Source organism: Otolemur garnettii, unplaced genomic scaffold (genome assembly GCF_000181295.1).
Source record: "Otolemur garnettii isolate 467f Iridium unplaced genomic scaffold, OtoGar3 scaffold00134, whole genome shotgun sequence".
Lineage (NCBI taxonomy): Eukaryota > Metazoa > Chordata > Mammalia > Primates > Galagidae > Otolemur > Otolemur garnettii.
In genome coordinates, this window is record NW_003852529.1 from 678,805 (window position 1) to 698,107 (window position 19,303).

The 19,303-nt window shown below is 52.4% G+C and overlaps 1 protein-coding gene across 4 annotated transcripts in view; it reads right to left on the bottom strand.

The window, feature by feature from the left end:
• ANO1 (anoctamin 1) overlaps nucleotides 1-19,303 on the bottom strand; it is a 181,743-nt gene that overhangs the window by 27,617 nt on the left and 134,823 nt on the right. For all 4 annotated transcript variants that reach the window (XM_023518328.1, XM_023518329.1, XM_012810511.2 and 1 more), the window contains 4 exons: nucleotides 17,696-17,856; nucleotides 4,124-4,206; nucleotides 2,260-2,271; nucleotides 1,641-1,712 (listed from right to left, as the gene is read on the bottom strand). In XM_023518328.1, the coding sequence (XP_023374096.1) occupies nucleotides 1,641-1,712; nucleotides 2,260-2,271; nucleotides 4,124-4,206; nucleotides 17,696-17,856 (328 nt within the window). The remainder of the gene's footprint in view (nucleotides 1-1,640; nucleotides 1,713-2,259; nucleotides 2,272-4,123; nucleotides 4,207-17,695; nucleotides 17,857-19,303) is intronic.

Sequence of the window (19,303 nt, forward strand, 5' to 3'; positions counted from 1 at the left end):
CTTGGCATAGATGGCATGGTGTGTGCCACACCTTCTTTTTTTCTCCTTAAGACATGAAATACCCATCTATGCTTCCTCCAAGAGGTGTGACCCCAAAGGCACAGGGTGGACTCTTGGGGGTCCTACGCTGACTCCTGAGACATCCTAACCCAAGTCTAGATCCAGGGATGTTGCTCTGAAAAACCACAGAGGCTTGCAGGCCTCAGAGACGGTGGCGTCCAGGCCTTATCCTTTACCAGGAGACAGTGAGGTCCAGAGGGGCTGAAGGCCAGTTCAAAGGCTCAGAAACCGCTGTGCAGGAGATGCACAAGGCTGCTTTGTTCCCTTGTCAGGCGGCTCCTCCATGGCCTGGTTTTGTGAGCGAATTCTTCACACCCTCCGATCCTGCCCAGACTCTAACGGGTGCTTAGGAAGGGATAGTTTTTCCAACTGTAGCAGGACCGAGTTGGGGGTTCGGGGCTTTCTGCAGTACCCACTTTGCTCTCCAGATTGGACTATGGCATTTGTGACCCCCTAGCCACTTTGAGCCACCAAGTTCTGTCCCCTGGCATATCTGACAAGGGTAGAGAAACTTAAGCATTTGTCTGATCAGTCCCAAAGTCTGAGTGTCAGTCCCAAAGTACAAAGGTGTCAGCAAAGTCTGGGAACCTGAAGGAGCATCCTTTCTAATCTCTTCAGAGGCCAGTGCCAACTTCTCCTGCCTCAGAGTCTGGCAGGGCTCAGCGGGGCTCCCTGCTCCCCTATCCCTGGTCACATGAAAAGCACCATTAAAACAGTGGCTGAGCACCTGGAGAGGTCTGACAGCACTTAGGCTGCAAACACAGTTGTCAATTTCTTTTCTTTTGAGACAGACTCTCACTATGTCACCCTTGGTAGAGTGCTGTGGCGTCACAGCTCACAGCAACCTCAAACTCTTAGGCTTAAGTGATTCTCTGGTTTTAGCCTCCCAAGTAGCTGGGACTACAGGCGCCTGCCACAACACCCGGCTATTTTTCGGTTGCATTTGTCACAGATGTTTGGCAGGCCCGGGCTAGGTTCGAACCCACCAGCTCCAGTGTGGCTGGCGCCCTAGCTGCTGAGCTATAGGCACAGAGCCATGACTGTCAATTTGAATGAGAGGTTTGAGGAAAAAGAAAGCATTTATTATAACATGAAAGGGCCTCAAGAACATCACAAAAACATATTCTCTCCCTCCTTCTCACAGTCTGTGAGTGAAACAAGGAATTGGCCCTTTGCTTAGAGACCTTGGCCTGGCAAATGCTTCCATTTCATTGTTTAAGACAGAGCATAGTGGGGCAGATAGGACCAATGGTATGTGTGCCTCAAAAACCTTCAAAGAAAAATGTTTGCTGAAGTCTGAGATCACCCTCAGGACACGTCAAGGAGGTAGACTATAGCAGGTTTGATAAACCACAGCCTTCCGGCCAAACCCAGCCCCCTGCCTGTTTGTGAATAAAGTTTTATTGCCACACAGACACGCCCATTTGTTCACCTATCTTCTCTGGCTACTTCAAAGCAGCAATGGCAGGGGTGAGTAGCTGCAGCACAGACTTACAGAGACTAAAGTATCTATTATTTAGGCTGACTCTGGTCTACAGTGCATCACTGCAGGGAGAGACACCTGGCAGCAGCCATCGTACCTCTTTGTTTTTGGACTCTTTCCTCAAAGACTTCTCCAAGACTCTGGCTTCGTACTCAGCACGGGGGTGATCCTGTGGAAGAGACCAAGTCCAGATGGAGGCCCAGCTGCCTGTGAGTCAGAGATCCTCGCTGTGAGAACACGAGGCGAATGAGGCTGCATGTTTGCTGAGGGTACCTCTGGGGCCAGTTCACAGTTGGCTGCTAATAATCTTTCCAATTTAAAATTCCCCGTGTCTGGTCTAGATGGTGGGCACCCCAGCCCACTGGGATGGAAATGGAATCTGTAGCCTGTGTCCTGGCTGCAGGGAACACCCAGCCATGAACTGGTCCCCGAGACATTCTATTGAGAAGCCGTGGGGGTCAGAAGAGATGCAGTTAAGTGTCAGCAAGCACGCCCACAGCAGAGGTGCCAGGCCTCGGGGGAGCCCACAGCAGGTCAGCGAAGGGCACTGGAATGGAAGAACAGGTTAAGAGAGACCCAGGAGTGGGAGAGAAAGCAGAGACCCTGCCCGCAGTGGAGGAGCTGCGTGGAGAGCAGACAGAGTAGGTGCGTGAGAAGGTCCCTCTCCCAGGGAGACAGGCTATGAGAAGACAGAGGAGCCACAGAAGTTTCCAAACCTTGACGGCCTCCTTCAGGGAACCAGAAGAGTGACAACCAAACAAAACAAAAAACACAAAGATTTCATTACTTAGGTTGTTTTTAAGAAATAAGACCCATCTGCTAAAGACGATTTTCTTAAGAACCAGGATGAAGGTAAAATGGATGCAGGTGGCCCATCCTGGGGGGTGGGATGCCAGACTCTAGGGTGACTGTCTGGGCTGTTAGTTTGGTAGGGGCTGTGTTTTTGGAAATTCCCAAGCCACAGCCAGACTGAAGTTTCTCGAACTCGGCTGAGGAGTACACAGGCCAAATGATTGGACCCGAGCATCCTTCTGTTTTGAGTTTTCAAACCTGGGTTTAGACCACCTGGAAGGGCAGCCACCTCCACCTGAGGTTACTGTCCCAATGAGGCCCTGGGGACATGCGGGTGACTCACTTTGGGGAACTCACTCAGGCATCTTGGGCCTCATGCCAAGTGGCTTCTGTCACCCACCCCCTAAATCCAGCTCCCCAGAAGTCTGGATCAGGAGATTGGGTCCCCCACAAAGTTGAACAAAGGGAACTGGCCCCCAACGCCCCCCAGGCACAGGGACACTGTGGTAAGGACAGAAGTCGACTTCTAAAGTAAGGTGGTGACTGCTTTTTGTTTTTTGTAGACCTTTCTAATTGAAACAGAGAGACAGCTGTCCCAAACCCTGCTACGGGGACAAAGCCCTGGGCTCCGTCCCTGGCTCTGCCCTTGAAAACTGTGTGCTGATTGATGTTCTCGGTCTGGTCATTCATGAAACAGAATAAAGAGCCTTGCCGTGGAGAGGACTGAGGTTGTCACGGGGCTGGCACAGGTGTGGCCTGGTCGTGGCTGGCTGGGTGACCATTTACGGGGTGCTTACTGCACGTGGGACCCTGCTCTCAGTGCCTTCTATCTATCAACCCATGCAGACTATCCAGGGAAGACACTTTCTCAGTGCCTTTTTGAGAGGTGAGGACATGGAGGCACAGAGATGTTAAGCCACTTGCCTCAGGTCACACAGCGAGGGAGCTGCCAAATCAGGATGGAACTTGGGTGGGTGGACCCCAGAGAAAATGGTGGAAGATATTTCCACCTTGCAATGACAGTACATAAGAGGTTCCTCTTTTAAAAAGTGAGCGTGTTTTATAAAATTAAATAGGGGTCAGCATGGCCACACCTTCCAGCAAGCACACAAGGTCGCCTCTGCTCTGTGCCGAGGCTCATTGTAGGGACTGCTGTTCCTTTTCATGCCCACACAGCCCATAGGGAATTCCTGCAGGAATTGGCAGTCAGGGGGATTCTGGGGAGAGTTCACCTAGCATCCCACTGGCCACTGGCCCCAGACTGTCCCCTCTCTGGTGACAGAGATGTGCAGCACTAGTCTTCCCTCCATGTGAGCCAGGGCCCATTCCTGCTCCTCAGCCGCGCCTGGCTGCAGGCAGAGCCAGCTCTGAGGAGTGAGGATTCGGCACCGGAGCAGGCAAATGCTCACAGCTGCCTTTGGGGACCTGTGGGCAGTGTCCATTCCCTCCCCATACCCACAGGGCTGTTGCACCACAGTCTGGGCAGCCCCCAGATGCGATGAGGTCAGTGTGGTGAGCCTTGGCATGTGTCTGAGACCACGGTGATGGGTGGTATGTCCATGTGAACACGGAGATCAAAGACACTTTAGCAGACATAAAACTGTCGCCCTGGCAACTGAGGGTGTTTGTAATGTCAGGGATACAACTGAGAAGCCAGAGGGGAGTGACCTCACTGGCCTAGGCCTGGGCCAAGACCCTCAGGTCTCCAGGCACATCTGGGGAGGGCATTGGCAGGGGTCAGGGGCATGTGGGGGTGGGTGGGGCATGCACTGCACCAAACCCACTGACCTCCTCCTCCTCGAAGCCTGTGAGGTCCCAGAGGTAATTGAGCCGCATCTGTTTCCGCTTCCAGTGCTCCATGAAGGTGGCAGCTGTGGGCAGGAGCAAAACCAGAGAGTCAGAGGCCGAGAAGTTCTTGGTGACACAAAAGCATTCTGTCTGCAGCACCAGCTGGAGAGCAATGACCACACTCAGGGCCAAGAACTCTACGTGACTTCAGCTGTTTGGCCTTCCACCATCCTTGTCAGCCAGAGGCTGCTATTCTTCCATTTTACGGATGAGGAAACAGAGGCATGGGACTATCAGGTCCAGTCCCGTGAGGGGTGAGCAGGCTAGCCCCAGAGCCAGAGCCTTGGCCATCCTGCGCTGCTGCTCACAGATGGGGGTCTGGAGGTCAGACAGGATAGGGGATGGGCCTACCGCTACCTCCTGCTTCCTCTTCCCAACATACAGATTGCGGTTCAAATGCCACCTCCTCCAGGAAGCCACTGATCGTGTCCCTCAGTGTAAGGAAGGAAACCAAGGAAGACTTGGGGCCCTCCCACTGGCATTGCCCCCTTCTATTATGATCCCTGCACCATGACCCTTTGGCCCTTGTAGGGTGGGGGGTGGCCTGGTTCACCTGTGTCCTCAGCACCCAGTTGGAGCTCAGCTCACATGTTCACTGAATGAATGGAGGAGTCTTATGAGCACACAGCCTGGAAACTGGAGATGCACCTGGGCGAATGTTTATCATTAACACTTTCCTCACAAAGGAAAAGCAGCCGAGCTGATGGGGAGTAATGATAAGGGTGAGAGTGAATCAGAGCTCAGATTCCTGACTGGTGGGTGCCAAGCACTTCTGAGAGCCGCCACACAGAGCAGTGGTTCTATTCAAACCGCACAGTATGGCGGCGGGAGGGTATTCGGTGGGACCTCACCTACTGTGTATATCACGAGCATATGTGTCAAATATATTAACAGTAGAGTAGAAATGTCTACACACAACAACTGAATAAGTGAGGTGAGTGACATGTTGACCAGTTTGATGTGAACATTCTAGATTGTATATAGAGTCAGCACATTGTACCCCATAAATGCAGTAATGTACACAGTTATGATCTAATTAAAAAATTAAAAACACCCCAATTTAAAAAAATGCGCAGTAATCCCTGGAGGTAGATGCTTCCCCCCATTTTACAGAAGAAGAAACTGAGGCTCAGTGGGATTGAATGGCTTATCTGGTAAGCAGTGGCACTGAGATGAAAATAAAATGAGGTGTGTGTAACTGCTACTCTTCAGAGTTGATTTAATAATGTGGTTCCGAGCTGAAGGCAACATGTGGCAAGAACGAACGCAGGACTTGGCAAGTTGTGGGTCTGAACCTCCTGGGGCTTTCTAGGGTCTTCCTCTGTGCAAGACGCTCCCCCTTCCCATCAAGGTGAGCTGAAAACGGCCCCAGGGTTGGCAGGCGTTTGTCCACGATCTCACACTTTGAGCATTAACTGCTGTATCAGTCAGGCCCAGCCAGGAAACAGGTATCCACGTCTTCCAAACTGGGGCAATTTATTCCGGTTGATTTTTCTGCCACCCGCGTCCTCCCCAGCTCTTATTAATTTTGGGCAGGAAAGAGGTTGGTGGATTACTTCTAATTATCCTACAGTTTTGTAAGAGAGAAACATACATAAGAACTGGCCTGCTGATTTTATTATCTATTTTAGGTTACATAAAATAATTAAAGTGTTTTTGTTCATTTTTGTTTGTAATTGACTCTTGAGTGTGATACCCCCTGAAGCCCTCTCCAGGATGGAGCCCGGGCTGCCTCTTCCTGCCTGTCTCACAGCAGAAAATGGTTTCTCTCCTTCCGCCTTTCTCATTTCTTCTGCTGCAAACCGTGCAATCTTTGTTGATTTCTTTTCATTGTGTATTATAAAACGCATCTTCCTCAGTGTCAGAGATGGTGGTCTTCCCCTCTTTCTGGCATTTCCGTTCCTCATATTGCTCACAAGCTGAGGGATGAGACTTCTCCCGTAGGAAATGTGTGTCTGCGTTCTTTCTCCACTCTCCTTATCTACTGAGTAAAACTTGTAGCTGTTCACAACTACGACGTCCATCAGCCAGAAGAATGAGTTTTTTCACCGTCTGTAGGACCTCCTTGTGAATCTGTAACATCCACAGTGCTGGTCGGCTCTGTCCACTCTTCCTGTAAACTTTGTGAATTCTAAAATAACTGTTGGTTTTCCAAATTGAACAGGCTGTTTCTTCCTATAACTAGTGATCAATCGTGTTGGAGGACCAAAGAACATACTCAGCATTGTCACTAACCTCTTGTCACGGAATGAGAGGCGCGTCAACAAACACAACTACAACAAAAAAGTGCCAGATGTTCCAACATCAAAGAGGAACAGGAAAATCGCTGCGTTGGATAAGGCCCAACATAGGTTCAGAAAATATCCTGGGAATTGTCCACACAGGTGACAGAAGAGCAGGGGAGCCAAGCAGGGGATGGTGAGACCACCCAGATCACCAGCAGCAGGAGGCTGGCATTGATGTAGGGATGGCGGAAGAAGGGGAGGCACACAGAGCCCGCACACAGAGCCCACACCAGAGCCAGCAGCAGCAGCTGCCCAGCTGGGATCCCGGGGTAGGGGCTTCCAGCAGGAGTCAGCAGTCATGGAGAAGACACAGCCATTGACAGGGACGCCCCAGGCAGGGAAGGGGTATAGGGAAAAGTACCCTGGTATCACCCTTCTTCCCACCTTCTGATTTTCTTTGGATGAACCAGGAAGAGGACAAGCCGGGGAGCCTAGGAAATGCAGTTCCCTGGGTGCAGCTGAGCCGGGAAGGGAGCGGATGCTGCCTACAGCCTTGCCTGAAACCCAGGTGCTGGGCAGGTGCATGCTGAGCCCTGAGCCCCCCTGGCTGTGGCAGGTGAGGAGGGGATGGCCCCTCCACCGGCCTCTGCCGTGGGCACCGCCTCTCCAGAAGGAAGATTAGGGGGTCTCTGCCTCTTCAAGATGTCCTTTGGTCACTGCAGCAGCTCTGGAGCGGTGGGGAAGGTTGGCCTATTCTCACACCGTCACCTGCTCCTCTGTGCTGCCTCTCCCTGTCTCCCTCTGTCTCCCTTCCAGACCTCAGGCCCTGTGAGAGCAGAGACTGAGCACCATCCATCCACGAGCCTGCTCCACACACCTGGCCTGTTCCCCTTCCCTGTCCCAGCCTCCCTGGGTCCTCCTCTTTCTCAGATGCAACCAGATGCCACACAGAAGTTCCCTCCATTGCCACACCCAGCCCACTGCCACCTGCCAGCTCATATCTCCACTCCCAGCTTGGGGCACGGCGATGATGGTTACCTGTTACTGAGGACTTGTCTGGTGCCGCACACTACACTGATGTTTACTGACATCTGTCAGCCTCCTCACAACTCTAGGCTGAAAACATTATTCCCACTTGTAAACTTATGAACTGAGATGGTAAGGTTCAAAGGGCGAAGTGTAATGCCTAAAGTCAAGGGCAGGTGAACAGCCATTGTTCACCCAATGCTATTGACTCCAGAGTCATCACTGATACCATTTTGCTGGACTGACTTTGTGTAGATATTTGCTTTTCCTCAAGGAAATAACAGTCACAGTCATAGTAAGTCTGATTATTAGAGATATCATTTTATGAATGAGGAAACAGGCACAGAGAAGTTAAGTAACTTGCCCAAGGACGCACGGCTAGGCGGTTGGTATTGAACCCAGGTAATTTTGCTCCAGACTTTGTACTGTTACATGTCTTAAGATAGATACAAGGGCCCTGTCCCAGAGGTATCTGTGGGTTGACCAGGACCAAGCCTGGAGTCTAGAGCATAACCTGCTGGCTGGAGGGGGGGCAGCGGGAGGCAGAGATGATACTTAGACGTGGCTCCTTTGTCTTGGGCATATTTAAAAAATAAAAACATGTATATAAAATTATGAAGTTCTTCCTTCTCCTTTAAAACCCAGAAGCATTGGCACAGAAGGCTAGAGCTGAGCAGTGGTCATCCCTTCGTCAAATCTGGGCATGCCTTCTCCACTTGGCCACAGACCGCAGCATGTCCTATTGCCTGGACTCTGTGATACCGAGTTTGTCATGCCTGCTTTGAGCCAAGGGGGTGGAGTTGTGGACTCCAGTCTTGGCCAGCAGGAAGGGAGAAGTGAATGCTCACACAGAGCCTGGGGGACAACCTTCAAAGCTGGGCATCACAGGCAGTGAGAAAGACCGCTCCACCAGGCTGAGCGCACTGAGCACCATCCTGCTGGGGACGCAGCCTGCCGGCCCTCCAACAGCTGCATGGATGGCAGTGAGCCCTGCAGGGTTTCAATTCCAGCCTCTCAGCTTCCCAGTCATGGTTCCCCAGGCTAATGCGCTGACCACATCACACACGTTACACAACATCGAGCTGCCATCAGGGCTGGACTTGGTGCTTTCCCACACCTGATCCCCCTTGATCCTTCCCTGAACACATAGATAATTTGCTCCATTTTACAGATGCATAAACTGAGGTTCTGAGGAGTTAAGTGACTCACTAATACAGGGCAGAAACCTGGACCCAAGCCTTCTGATGATGAGATCAGCTGGGATGGCGGGTAGTGGCTTCCTACCCACATGAGGACAAGGTGTTCTATGAAGAAATGGCCTTGAGCTCAGTAGTCCTATAAGGTGACCAAAGAGACAAGACCACTCCCCTGAGATGTGGAGCCCAGAAGACAGTGAAGCACAGAACACACAGCAGGAGAGAGAATCCAGGCAGGAGTGAAACAGGTGGTTGAGACATAAGCCTTCTTTTCAACATTCATTTTAGGAGACAATGTTATACAAACACCCTCTTATAGAGGTGCTCAGAGGCAGCAGGTGAGTGAAGGACTCTGGACCTACAAGGGATAAAATCCAGGGCGAGTTTAGGAACCTGACCACACCTCTGAGAGCCTCAGTCTCCTCATCTGTCAAATGGACTTGTTTTTTTTTTTGGGAGACAGTCTCAAGCTTTTGCCCTGGGTAGAGCCCTGTGGCATCATAACTCACAGCAATCTCCAACTCTTGGACTCAAGCCATCCTCTTGCCTCAGTTTTTCTAGTAGAGATGGGGGTCTCACTTTTGCTTAGGCTGGTCTCGAACTCATGAGCTCAAGCAGTCCACCTGCCTCAGCCTCCCAGAATACTGGGATTATGGGTGTGAGCCACCGCACCTCAAATGGGCTTGTTCACAGTGCCTGCTCTAAGGCCCTCGGTGGGGTGTCCATGGGTTACTTCACAGGCAGCACTCAGAGCAGGGCTGAGCGCTGGTCAGGGAGGACAGAGGACCGTTCTTAGACCTGGCTCCTCACAAGGGTCTCCAGTGTGTCTGCCTCAGAGGGCAATCACAAAAGGCCTCATTTTGCATAGTTCTCTTTATAGGAGAATATTTCAGAATATTTCTAAGTAAATCCACAGAGTCAGAGGGCGGATCGGTGGCTGCCAGGACTGGGGTTTAGAGCTAACTGTTTAATAGGTATGGGGTTTCCTTCTGGGTTGACGAAAATGTTCTGGAACCAGACAGAGACAGTGAATATACTAAATAACACTAAACTTTCACTTTAAATGGTTAATTTTATGTATGCGAATCCCAGCACAATGTCAAAAAAAGCTAATCACAGAGCAGTGGGCATAGACTGCCTATGTGGTAATGCACAAGTGCCAGATCTTGGAGGAACGGCAGGGACAAGGGGTCAGAAGGACCCACATGTGTGGTCACCTAGGAGGGGTGAGGCAGGCTGTGCATTTTTCTCCAGAGTGTAGGCTGGGGAATCTGGGTATATCAGAATCCTCCAAGAGAGCCTGTTAAAAATGCAGATTTCTGGGCACTGTGCTGGACCTACAGAGAAGGCTCCGGGGCCCTGGAACCTGGATTCTGAACAAGCCCTGCAGGTGTCCCTGTGCCAGTCCTGCCCTCCATCCTGTGTCCTTCCCTCCAGCTGTCAGCGTAGGGGCTGTCTTAGTGCCTCTTCATATTCTTGTCCCAGGCCACAGCCCACCCTGCCTACCTGGCCTGTCCTTACCTCTCAGGCCTAACTCTAAATCCCTGATTCTGAGATATCGCCTTGGCTGGCTGCTGAAAGCCTTCCCAGAGCTGTCTCCTGAAATGCTATTGCTGAAACCATGCCTCAGCCTCTGGTAGTTCATTAGGTTCAGTTCTTTTGGTTCAGTCTTCTATCTCATAAGCAACTTGCAGCATGCTTTGTAGCCTCCTGGAGAATGGTCTGTCTCCAGTGAGGTCCATGCTGCTACATGGTAGGGGTCTTACCTTCACACTGCTCCCACCCACTCCTGGCCCACTGGCCCTGGGATGCAAACAGGGCTCAGTCACATGTGCACAGGGCAATGGGCACGTCCTGCCTTGGACCGTAGGTCCTGCTTCTCTATCCATTCCCTTCCTTAAATTGTGACCTGCGGCTATAGACTGAATTGTGTCCCACCCCAAATTCATGTTAAAGCTCTAGCCCCAGTGGGATGGTATTTTGAGGTGAGGTCTTTGGGAGGTGATTAGGGTTAAATGAGGTCATAAGGGTGGTGCCCCCCGTGATGGCATTAGCGCCCTTGTAAGAAGAGACACCAGTGAGCTGGCTCTGCCTGGCTCTCCTTGCCATGTGAAGACACAGCAAGGTAGTGGTGGCCTGAAAGCTGAAACAGGGGGCACTCTGATGTTGGACCTCTCAGTATCCAGAACCATAAGAAGCAAACATCTGCTTTTTAACCACCCAATCTGTGGTACTTTTTATGGTACTATGAGCTGACTAAAACAATGTGTAATGCTACATATTGTATTTAATTATCTTATGCATTAGTTTCTTGTTGTTGCTTGTGAATAGATTGCATATTCATGTGCCCCTAAAATTTGTATGTTGAAATACTAACCCCAAAGCAATGGTATTAGGAGGCGGGGCTTTGGGGAGGTGATTAGGTCATGAGGGCAGAGCCTTCATAAAAAGGATTAGTGGCCTTCTAAAAGGGACCCCACTGAGAGCTCCCTCATCCCCTTCACCACGCAATGACACAGTGAGAAGGGACTATCTATTAACCAGGACCTGGGCTCTCACCAGATACTGGGTTGCTGGTACCTTGATCTTGGACTTCCCAGCCTTGAGAACTATATGAAATACACGTCTGTTGCTGCAGCCGCCTACACTGTGGTGTTTGGTTATGGCACCCCAGGCTGACTAAGATACCCCCTGAGAATAGAGGCCAGCCTGCACTTGCCCCTGGGTCCCAACGCAGGGCACACTCCCTTTTCAAGACCTAGAGATCAGAGGTGGGTCTCTTGGGGAGTGGCAGGAGTGGGAGAAGAATTCTTACCCCACACATGAGTGTGCAGTGGAGACAGGCAGGGGCACAAAGGCCTCAGCCCCTGGTTTCCTCTCTGAGTCACCAGGCACTTTATCTATTTTCCCCTAAACAAGTTTAATTCCATCAGACAATCATGGCATCTGGTGTCTACCTCCCCACCTAGCTGGGAGTGGCTCAGCTGGGTGATTGTCCATTCCATTCAAAATCTCAGGCATAGCCCTGAGAGGGGTTCTAGCCACAGGGCTGACATTTCATCACAGCTGGGACCATCCTTCTCCAGCTTTTTGTAACTGCACTCATATCAGATAAACTTCTTTGTTCTGTGTTGAACTGAAAAGCAGTTAAAACCCCATTATTATGCTATAATTTCAGAAAATTGATCCCAGTGAATAGCTAAATAGGGCTCAAAGTTGCTTAGTGTGACATCTTATTTGAGGCTTTCAAATGTCACAAATCCCAGGCAGCAAGAACGTTGAAGTCTCTGGGACCAGCACTTGTGTTCAGAAGAGGGGGACTGCAGGGACTAGAAGTAAAGATGAAAACAGCAAGTGGCAGGTGATTCATCTGGGGACAATATGATTTCCTGAGCCCCTGCTGGCAGGCGGGAGGGGGGGAGGGTGGGTGGTGGTGGTGAGCGGTGACAACCAGGCTCTGCTGCCAGGCAGTCACAGGCTTGAGCTGCTCTGCAAGTGCAGGAGCAGAAATGTGAACAGCTGGAGGTGGGAACAGAAAGGACCCAAGGGGAGAAGCAACACCAGAGAGAAAATAATCCCTTTGAGAGTAAAGAACAAATAATTGAATAAGGGATTAAAGAAAAAAAAAAAAAACAAGAGATCTCTGCTAATTGCCCTTGACAGGTAGTGTGAAAAGGGCCGGACAGGGGCTTTGTCTTCTCACTCTACTGCCCCTCCCTCCCCCGCGGAGGGGGAGGCTCCAGGCCCAGCACCTTCTTTCCTGTTGTTTGGCCTTAATTTGTAATAAACTCCTTCTCTGTAAAGTAAGTGCTTCAGAGGAGTGGTTTGGCTTTTTCAGGAACTGTCCCCTCCCTCACAAATGGGAGTGTGTAGACACAACTTGCACTGGATTCTGTGTTTTGGAGAGTCTCACTCTGTGCCCTGGATAGGGTGCTATGGCATCATAGTTCTCAGCCACCTCAGACTCCAGGGCTCAAGCGATCCTCCTGCCTCAGCCTCCCGAGTAGCTGGGCCTTGATTCAGGTGCACTTGTGTCTCCCACGTGGCAGTGGATGCAGAGGTGTGAGACAAACAGCAGAAACGTCCTGCTGGGTCACCAGGCCCAGATCTGCCCCTGTCCCAGCTGTGTCTGTCTGGGAGAACACAGCCACCTGGTAGGAAGGGGCTGCCAGCTCCTCCCAGGGTGCGGAGCAGCAAATGCTCAAGAAAGAACCGCTAAGCGAGCGAGCTGGCTTTGTGGGAAGGGCGCAGACAACTTAGCAGATTTCATCACCGGTGGGGACCGGCTAGCTCAGCAGCCTGCCACCCCTGTGTACCTCGCTATTGGCTCCTGGTAAACTGCTGTTCCCTTCAGAAGGCACATACCAGGGGGCTGGGGTACAGAGTGTCAGGATGTGGAGGTGTGACCAGGGCACTAGACTGGACTTTGGAGGCTGACGGGCCGGGGTGTGGATTTGCGCCATCTTGGGTCTCTTAGCTGTGTGACCTTGGGCAAGTCACTTAACATCTCTGTGCTTCAGTGACCTCATTAGAGAAACACACGACCTCCCTGTAGGGTTGCCACGGGATAACTGAACCAGCCTATACAGGATGCCTGGCCCAGGGCCTAGAACAGAGTTGGTCCTCAGGGCAGGTCAGGAGGGGAAGGAGGCACATTTTTGGGGAGAGAGACAAGGAGAAAATAAATTTGAGGAAATCCTTTTAAGAAAAAGCAAGGCACACATTGAACTCCCAGGTTAGCCAGAGACAGTAAAGCAGGCAGCGAAGCAGAGCCTGGTGCCAGTGTTTAGGGCCCAGGAACCAGCATGCTGAGGCTCCAGCCTTGCCTCGGCTTCTGATCAGCTGGTGTGAGCTTGGGGCAGTAGCCTCGATTTGCTCATCTGCCAAATGGGTGAAAGAGCTATCCATCTCCCTTGGGGGGTTCATGAGTCACTCACTGCACACAGATGCTCACGTAGCACCTGGCACACAGTGGAGCTCTGAAGCGGATGAAGTCACATAACTGACCAAGGTCCTTGAGCACAAGGTAAGCTTCATTCTCCTAGGGCTTGAGCTGTTTTCAAATTCTCAAAAAGCAAGCACTCACTCGTAATAGCCCCTTCCACATAACAACTGGCCCGAGGTCAGTGCTGGCCATAGCCCCAATACCTTCACATGGAGACTCTCTCTACATTCCTTGTTCCCTGGTGGGGCAGGTGACAAAGTAAGGATTTCTTTTTTTTTTTTTTTTTTTTTTTTGAGACAGAGCCTCAAGCTGTCCCCCTGGGTAGAGTGCTGTGACATTACAGCTCACAGCAACCTCCAACTCCTGGGCTCAAGCGAGTCTCCTGCCTCCGCCTCCCAAGTAGCTGGGACCACAGGCGCCCGCCACAACGCCCGGCTATTTTTTGGTTGCAGCCGTCATTGTTGCTTTGGCGGGTCCGGGCTGGGGATTCGAACCCGCCACCTTAGGTGTACGTGGCTGGCGCCTTAGCCAGTTGAGCCACAGGCGCCGAGCCCAAAGTAAGGATTTCAACCTGAGCCAGAAGCCGGCACAATTACCCCTCGACTGTATCTAACCATTGTACTACAGGGCCAATCCGACTGAGTTATCCAAGTGGACCAAACTGCCAAGCCGACAGCCTGTGTAAGCTGAGCCCAGCGTGGGGGGCGGACCTTCCCAGCTCAGGGCAGGGAAATGAGTGTCCAGCCAGGTGTGCTCTAGCCTCAGAGCCTCCGGGCCAAGACTAGATGGAGGAAACTGGGAGGAGCCCAATTTGTGCTGAGGTCTCTAGGAGGCTGAGACTAAGGCTGGTTGGGAGAGGGTGTCGGGGAGATGGCTCCTGATGGACGTGGGTGTCTGAGATGCAGGGATGGGCAGGTCATGGAGGGAACACAAGCCCAGGGTTCAGCTCTTGGCCTTGCCAGTGGAGCCTCACTTTCCTCATCTGTAAAATGGAAACAACTTCCCAGGTGTGGGGATGCAGTGGGCTAAGGGAAGGTGTGTCGGGCCACACACTTCAGCTCAGTGACTGACAGCTACTGACTCTAAATTTATAATACAACTGATCCCCAAATCAATAACCAGAACTGGAGTGTGGAGCTGGGAATCTGCCCATCAGCAGAATGACCTCAGACCACGCACAGACATCAGCTCTCAAAGCTCTTTGGTTGCCCCAGAAAGAACCCTCCAACCTCAGTTTGAATGCTTGTGGGCATGGGGCACTCACCCTCCGTGGCCAGCCTGGCCCAGCACAGAGCTCGCTGGTGGGAATCCCTGCCTTACTCTGAGCTGCCGGCCTGCACTGCTCACCCTCAGCCTTGTCAGGAAAGCACAATGAGAAATGACTGCGTTTCTCATGAGGCCAGAATCCCTGGGATGCAAGACCCATCTCCCTCACCCTGCTGTATCCAGACCCTTGCAGGTGGTCCCTGACCAGCCGTCCTGGCAGATCTGACTGCAGTGTCCGTGCAAGTGCCAGTGCGTGGTTAGTGTCACCATGCTGCCTGCCAGGACCTCCCTCCTTTCTCTCCCCAGGGTCCTCACTTGTTAGAACCCTGTGGGCTCTAACCAAAGCTTCAGACCTCAGCAGAGAAACTCCTATCTTCCTCCAAGGAATCCTGCACAGAAGCCCCAAATGTAAAATCAGTAAAGAACTGATGTCCCTTTAAATTAAGGCTGGGACTAGGGTGAGGCCACTGAGGCCTCCGTGCTGTAAGATTTCACAGCAGCCACCCTCAGGGTTGGTGAGTGTGGGGTAGGTGTCAGAGTAGGTGCCAACACCATGCTGTGCCCCGGCGCCTCTCTCCCCTCCACCCCTGCCCTGGCTTAAACCTCTTATCTGCCAGGGAACCCAGCAGAGGCCATGTGACCCAGTTTGAGAATCACAGGGCAAACACTAGGTCTTAAACTTTCAGATTTAGACCCACTGCTTAGACAAGTGGGACTGATACCCCAGAGGTGCTGCCACTGGGGGACAGGACCAGGCCCAGAGACTCCAGTGGGAGGGCACGGGTATGGGTAGCCCAGTGCTGGGTGCTATTATCCAAGGGTTTGCAGGCCTGGGGGACTCAGGGCTGCTGCCAAACCCAGTGTGTAAGGGGCCAGATCCTCCCAGTCACTCCCCACACCACCAGGGTGCTGACTAATCTCACTGGAGACAGCCTGCATCCATCTGGGAGGTGACCCCACAGGAAGGAATCTGGGAAGAAGGCCGGGGTGAGGCTCTCGCAGCGACCAGACTGCAGTGGAGCTTTCCAGGCTCGCAAAGCAAGAGCCACAATGCCGACGACAAAGCCCTCTCGTCACCAGGCATGTTAAGCCGGAAATATGACAATCACAGCCTGAGAGGTTTATTTTTCATCCAGGCCCGGGTGGCCTCTCTGCCCCCTTCCCCTGGATCAAGCTCCCATGGGGCAGCTGGTGCTTCTAACAGGAGCCAACGAAATTCTAGCTGCTTCTCTGCAGAGGAGCGAGGCCCAGCTCTGTGCACTTGAGAATTATCACACAGCATTTGGGAATCCCAGGAAGGTAGACATGTTTGGAGGCTTGCCTTAGAGGAGGACATTGGCCAGGGCCCTTGGATGACCATGTCCTTCCAAATCCTGAGAATGCCAAGGATGGGTAGCCCTGGGGCCGGACTTGAAGGGTGGCTTCTCAAGGGCCTTTAAAAGCCTGTTGTTCACGGTGGGGGTGGTAATTTCTATCCCTGTGTTTCAGATGAAACCTGCTCAGCCAAGCCCAACGGCATCTCCTTAACTCTTGGGAATATGGTGACAGCTAATGCAACGTGCTGGAGTCCTTTGGAATTATCAAACACCTGTCCATTGGAGGCGCTTTATTCGGAGACGCACCAGCTGAGAGTTTAGGGCTGCATTCCTCCCAGAGATTTAAGCAGGGAGAGGAAGAACTGCTGGGTGCAAATGGGGATTCTCAGGGCCAAGGAAGGGGGCATAGCGGGGCTCCTGACGGCTTCTCTCGCTTTCTGATGGGCTCCCTTCCCAGAGTTCTGCCACTGCTGATACCACTCAACTCTACAACTATAGGTGTGGCAAAAAGCCGCCTTATTTCTGAATCTTCAGAATGCAACGCAAAGGCCTCACACCTCTTCCGGGTAGCCCCTCCTGACTTCCCTCCTGTGCCACCTCAGATGGGAGCCCCTGGAGGCAGCCCCGGGCTTGGGTGCCCAGTGTGACACTTGGGACAGTTCAGCATGTGGTAGCCCACAACATGAATCCCAAATCCCCAACCACCAAAGGCTGTCACAGGGGGAATGGTACTGTTGGCTTGCCCAGAAATGTCTGCAGAAATGCATTCAACCATCTCTCATGGGAGACGGGTACGAGGTGGGCTGAGATCAGGGAGTCCTTCCTGGAGAAGGAAGTGTCTGCCTTAGGCTTGGGTGGCAGTGGGCTAAGTGGCTAAGGGCATGGGCTTTGGAATCGTATGTTTAATTTCTTTCCTTTTTTTTTTTTTTTTGCAGTTTTTGGCCGGGGCTGGGTTTGAACCCACCACCTCCAGCATATGGGGCCGGTGCCCTACTCCTTTGAGCCACAGGCGCCACCCCGTAGGTTTAATTTCTGCCATGGCTGCTTAGGAGCTGAGTGGCCCTAGGCAGCAACTGTCAACTCCCTCCGGGCCGTAGCTCCCTCACCTGTAAACCGCACCTGGATTTTGTAGAGCTGCCGAGAGGCTTTACCCAGCTCAGGGCCTGCTCAGCTCAGCTGTCCCCAGAGGGCACAGTGTCAGGGAAGGAAGCCCAGCCTTCAGGGCCTCCACCCATTCCAGGTCAGCTGCCCTTCCTGGGCCAACTCCCTGGGCCCAGGATTTCTCAGGGAAAGCATCCCTCCCAGGTTTTCCAGAAGGGCTCTTGGCTGGGTCAGAACCCCTCTGCATCTCTTGATCTAGTGCAGACCCTGGTCACCTGACCACAAAATGTGGGGTCATTGCCACCAGCCCCTGCCACCAATTTAGTTCCTGGCAAACCCTGCCTGCAGAGGACTTCACAAGGACAGACAGAGGAAGCACAGGAGACTCTCAGAGTCACTGCTGCCTGGGGACCTGGCGCGCTGGAGGCTCTCCTTACCCCAGAGGGCCATGAAGACGGAGAAGAAGACAGTGGCTGGGTTGTCGAAGAGGTGGCTGGCGCGGGCTGTGGCGCAGGCTGAGCTCATCTTCCAGTAGCTGCAGGTCTTGTCGCAGAGCGGGCACATGGTGATGTTACGTCTCTGGTCGCACATCTCCATGCTGGAAGAGAGAGGGCAGGTTGGGAGTCTGGGGCTGCAGGGATGGGCACTGCCTGGGTGCTGCCGGGCCCAGGGGAAGTGCTAAGCCTGAGATGGGGGCTGGGAAGGTCCCATAGGCCCTTGCTATGGTGGCTGTGACAGGGCACATGGGCTGGCTTCAGCCATGCCCTGTCCCTCCTTGCTACCCGGGCCAGCTTCACAGGTGTGTGACTTGTGCTATCACATGGGGCTGAACACAGAAGGGCCCTGCACTTGGTTTAATGAGCTGCTGTCTTAAAATGTGTAATAATTTTTTTTTTTTTTTTTGTCGCCCTTGGTAGAGTGTCATGGCATCACAGCTCACAGCAACCTCAAACTCTTGGGCTTAAGCAATTCTCCTGCCTCAGCCTCCCAGAATGCTAGGATTACAGGCATGAGCCACTGCACCCTGCCGGAGTAATGATTGTTGAACAAGGGTCTCATGTTCTCGTTTTACATGGGGCCCTTTAGCCTCTGTGGCTAGCCCTGGATGTGGATCCATCTGGGCTTGCTTTGTGGCAGGAGAGGGGCCTGAGAGTGTTTACCTTTGGGCATGATATCCAGGCGGCAGCATCCCCATTCTGTCCTCAAGCTGCCTCTAGGAGGAGCCAAGGCCCAGGCCACCCCTCCCATAATCTCTAGTGAGTCCTGCTCCATGGGCAGACAGGCAAGGCTGGGGACAGAACCCAATGGCTGCAGAAGAGATGGGGGAGCTCCCTGATACCCACACCTGCCTCCACTAATGCTAAAACACAATAATGTCAAGGTCACTGCTGGCAGAAGCTGGCCTGCGTGGATCTCCCACCTGGCCTGCACCAGCACTGGGGACTGTGAAATCTCATCCTCACAGATGTGGAAATGAGTCCAGAGAGGGACAGTAACTTCCTCAGGGCCATACAGCAGGGTGGGAATTGAACCCTGGTCTCTGTACCAAAGCCCAGGACCAGAATGGCTCTGGTCTGCTGCCCAGAGGCAATGGGAGGGTCTCTACAGAGTCTGGGCTAGCCTAGATGCGGTCCTTGCTTGCTATTCCTACTCTCTGTGATCCTGGCCCTGTCCTTTGAAAGCCTTTCTGGAAAATGAGGAGAGGGGTCAGATGGTCCTTCTAGCTCTGGCCTATCCTGAACTTTCTTCCAGCTTCCTGGGCAAGCACTGAGTTGAAGGGCTCATCCTCAGAGCTTACACGGTTATCTGGGAGAGAGCTGAAGTGGGTGGGTTCTTTTGTTTTGTTTTTTAAATTTCTGTATATACGTGAACTTAGGCACAGAATCATGCCTGGCTCACGGCAGTTGGTGTTTAATAAATATCTGCTACAAGCCACTACAGGCCCTCTGCCCAGCGCAGTGGGTATTCTGGCACAATTCTGCTCTTTCAGTATCAGTCACTAAACATTTATTTAAAAATTGTGGGCTCGGTGCCTGTGGCTCAAG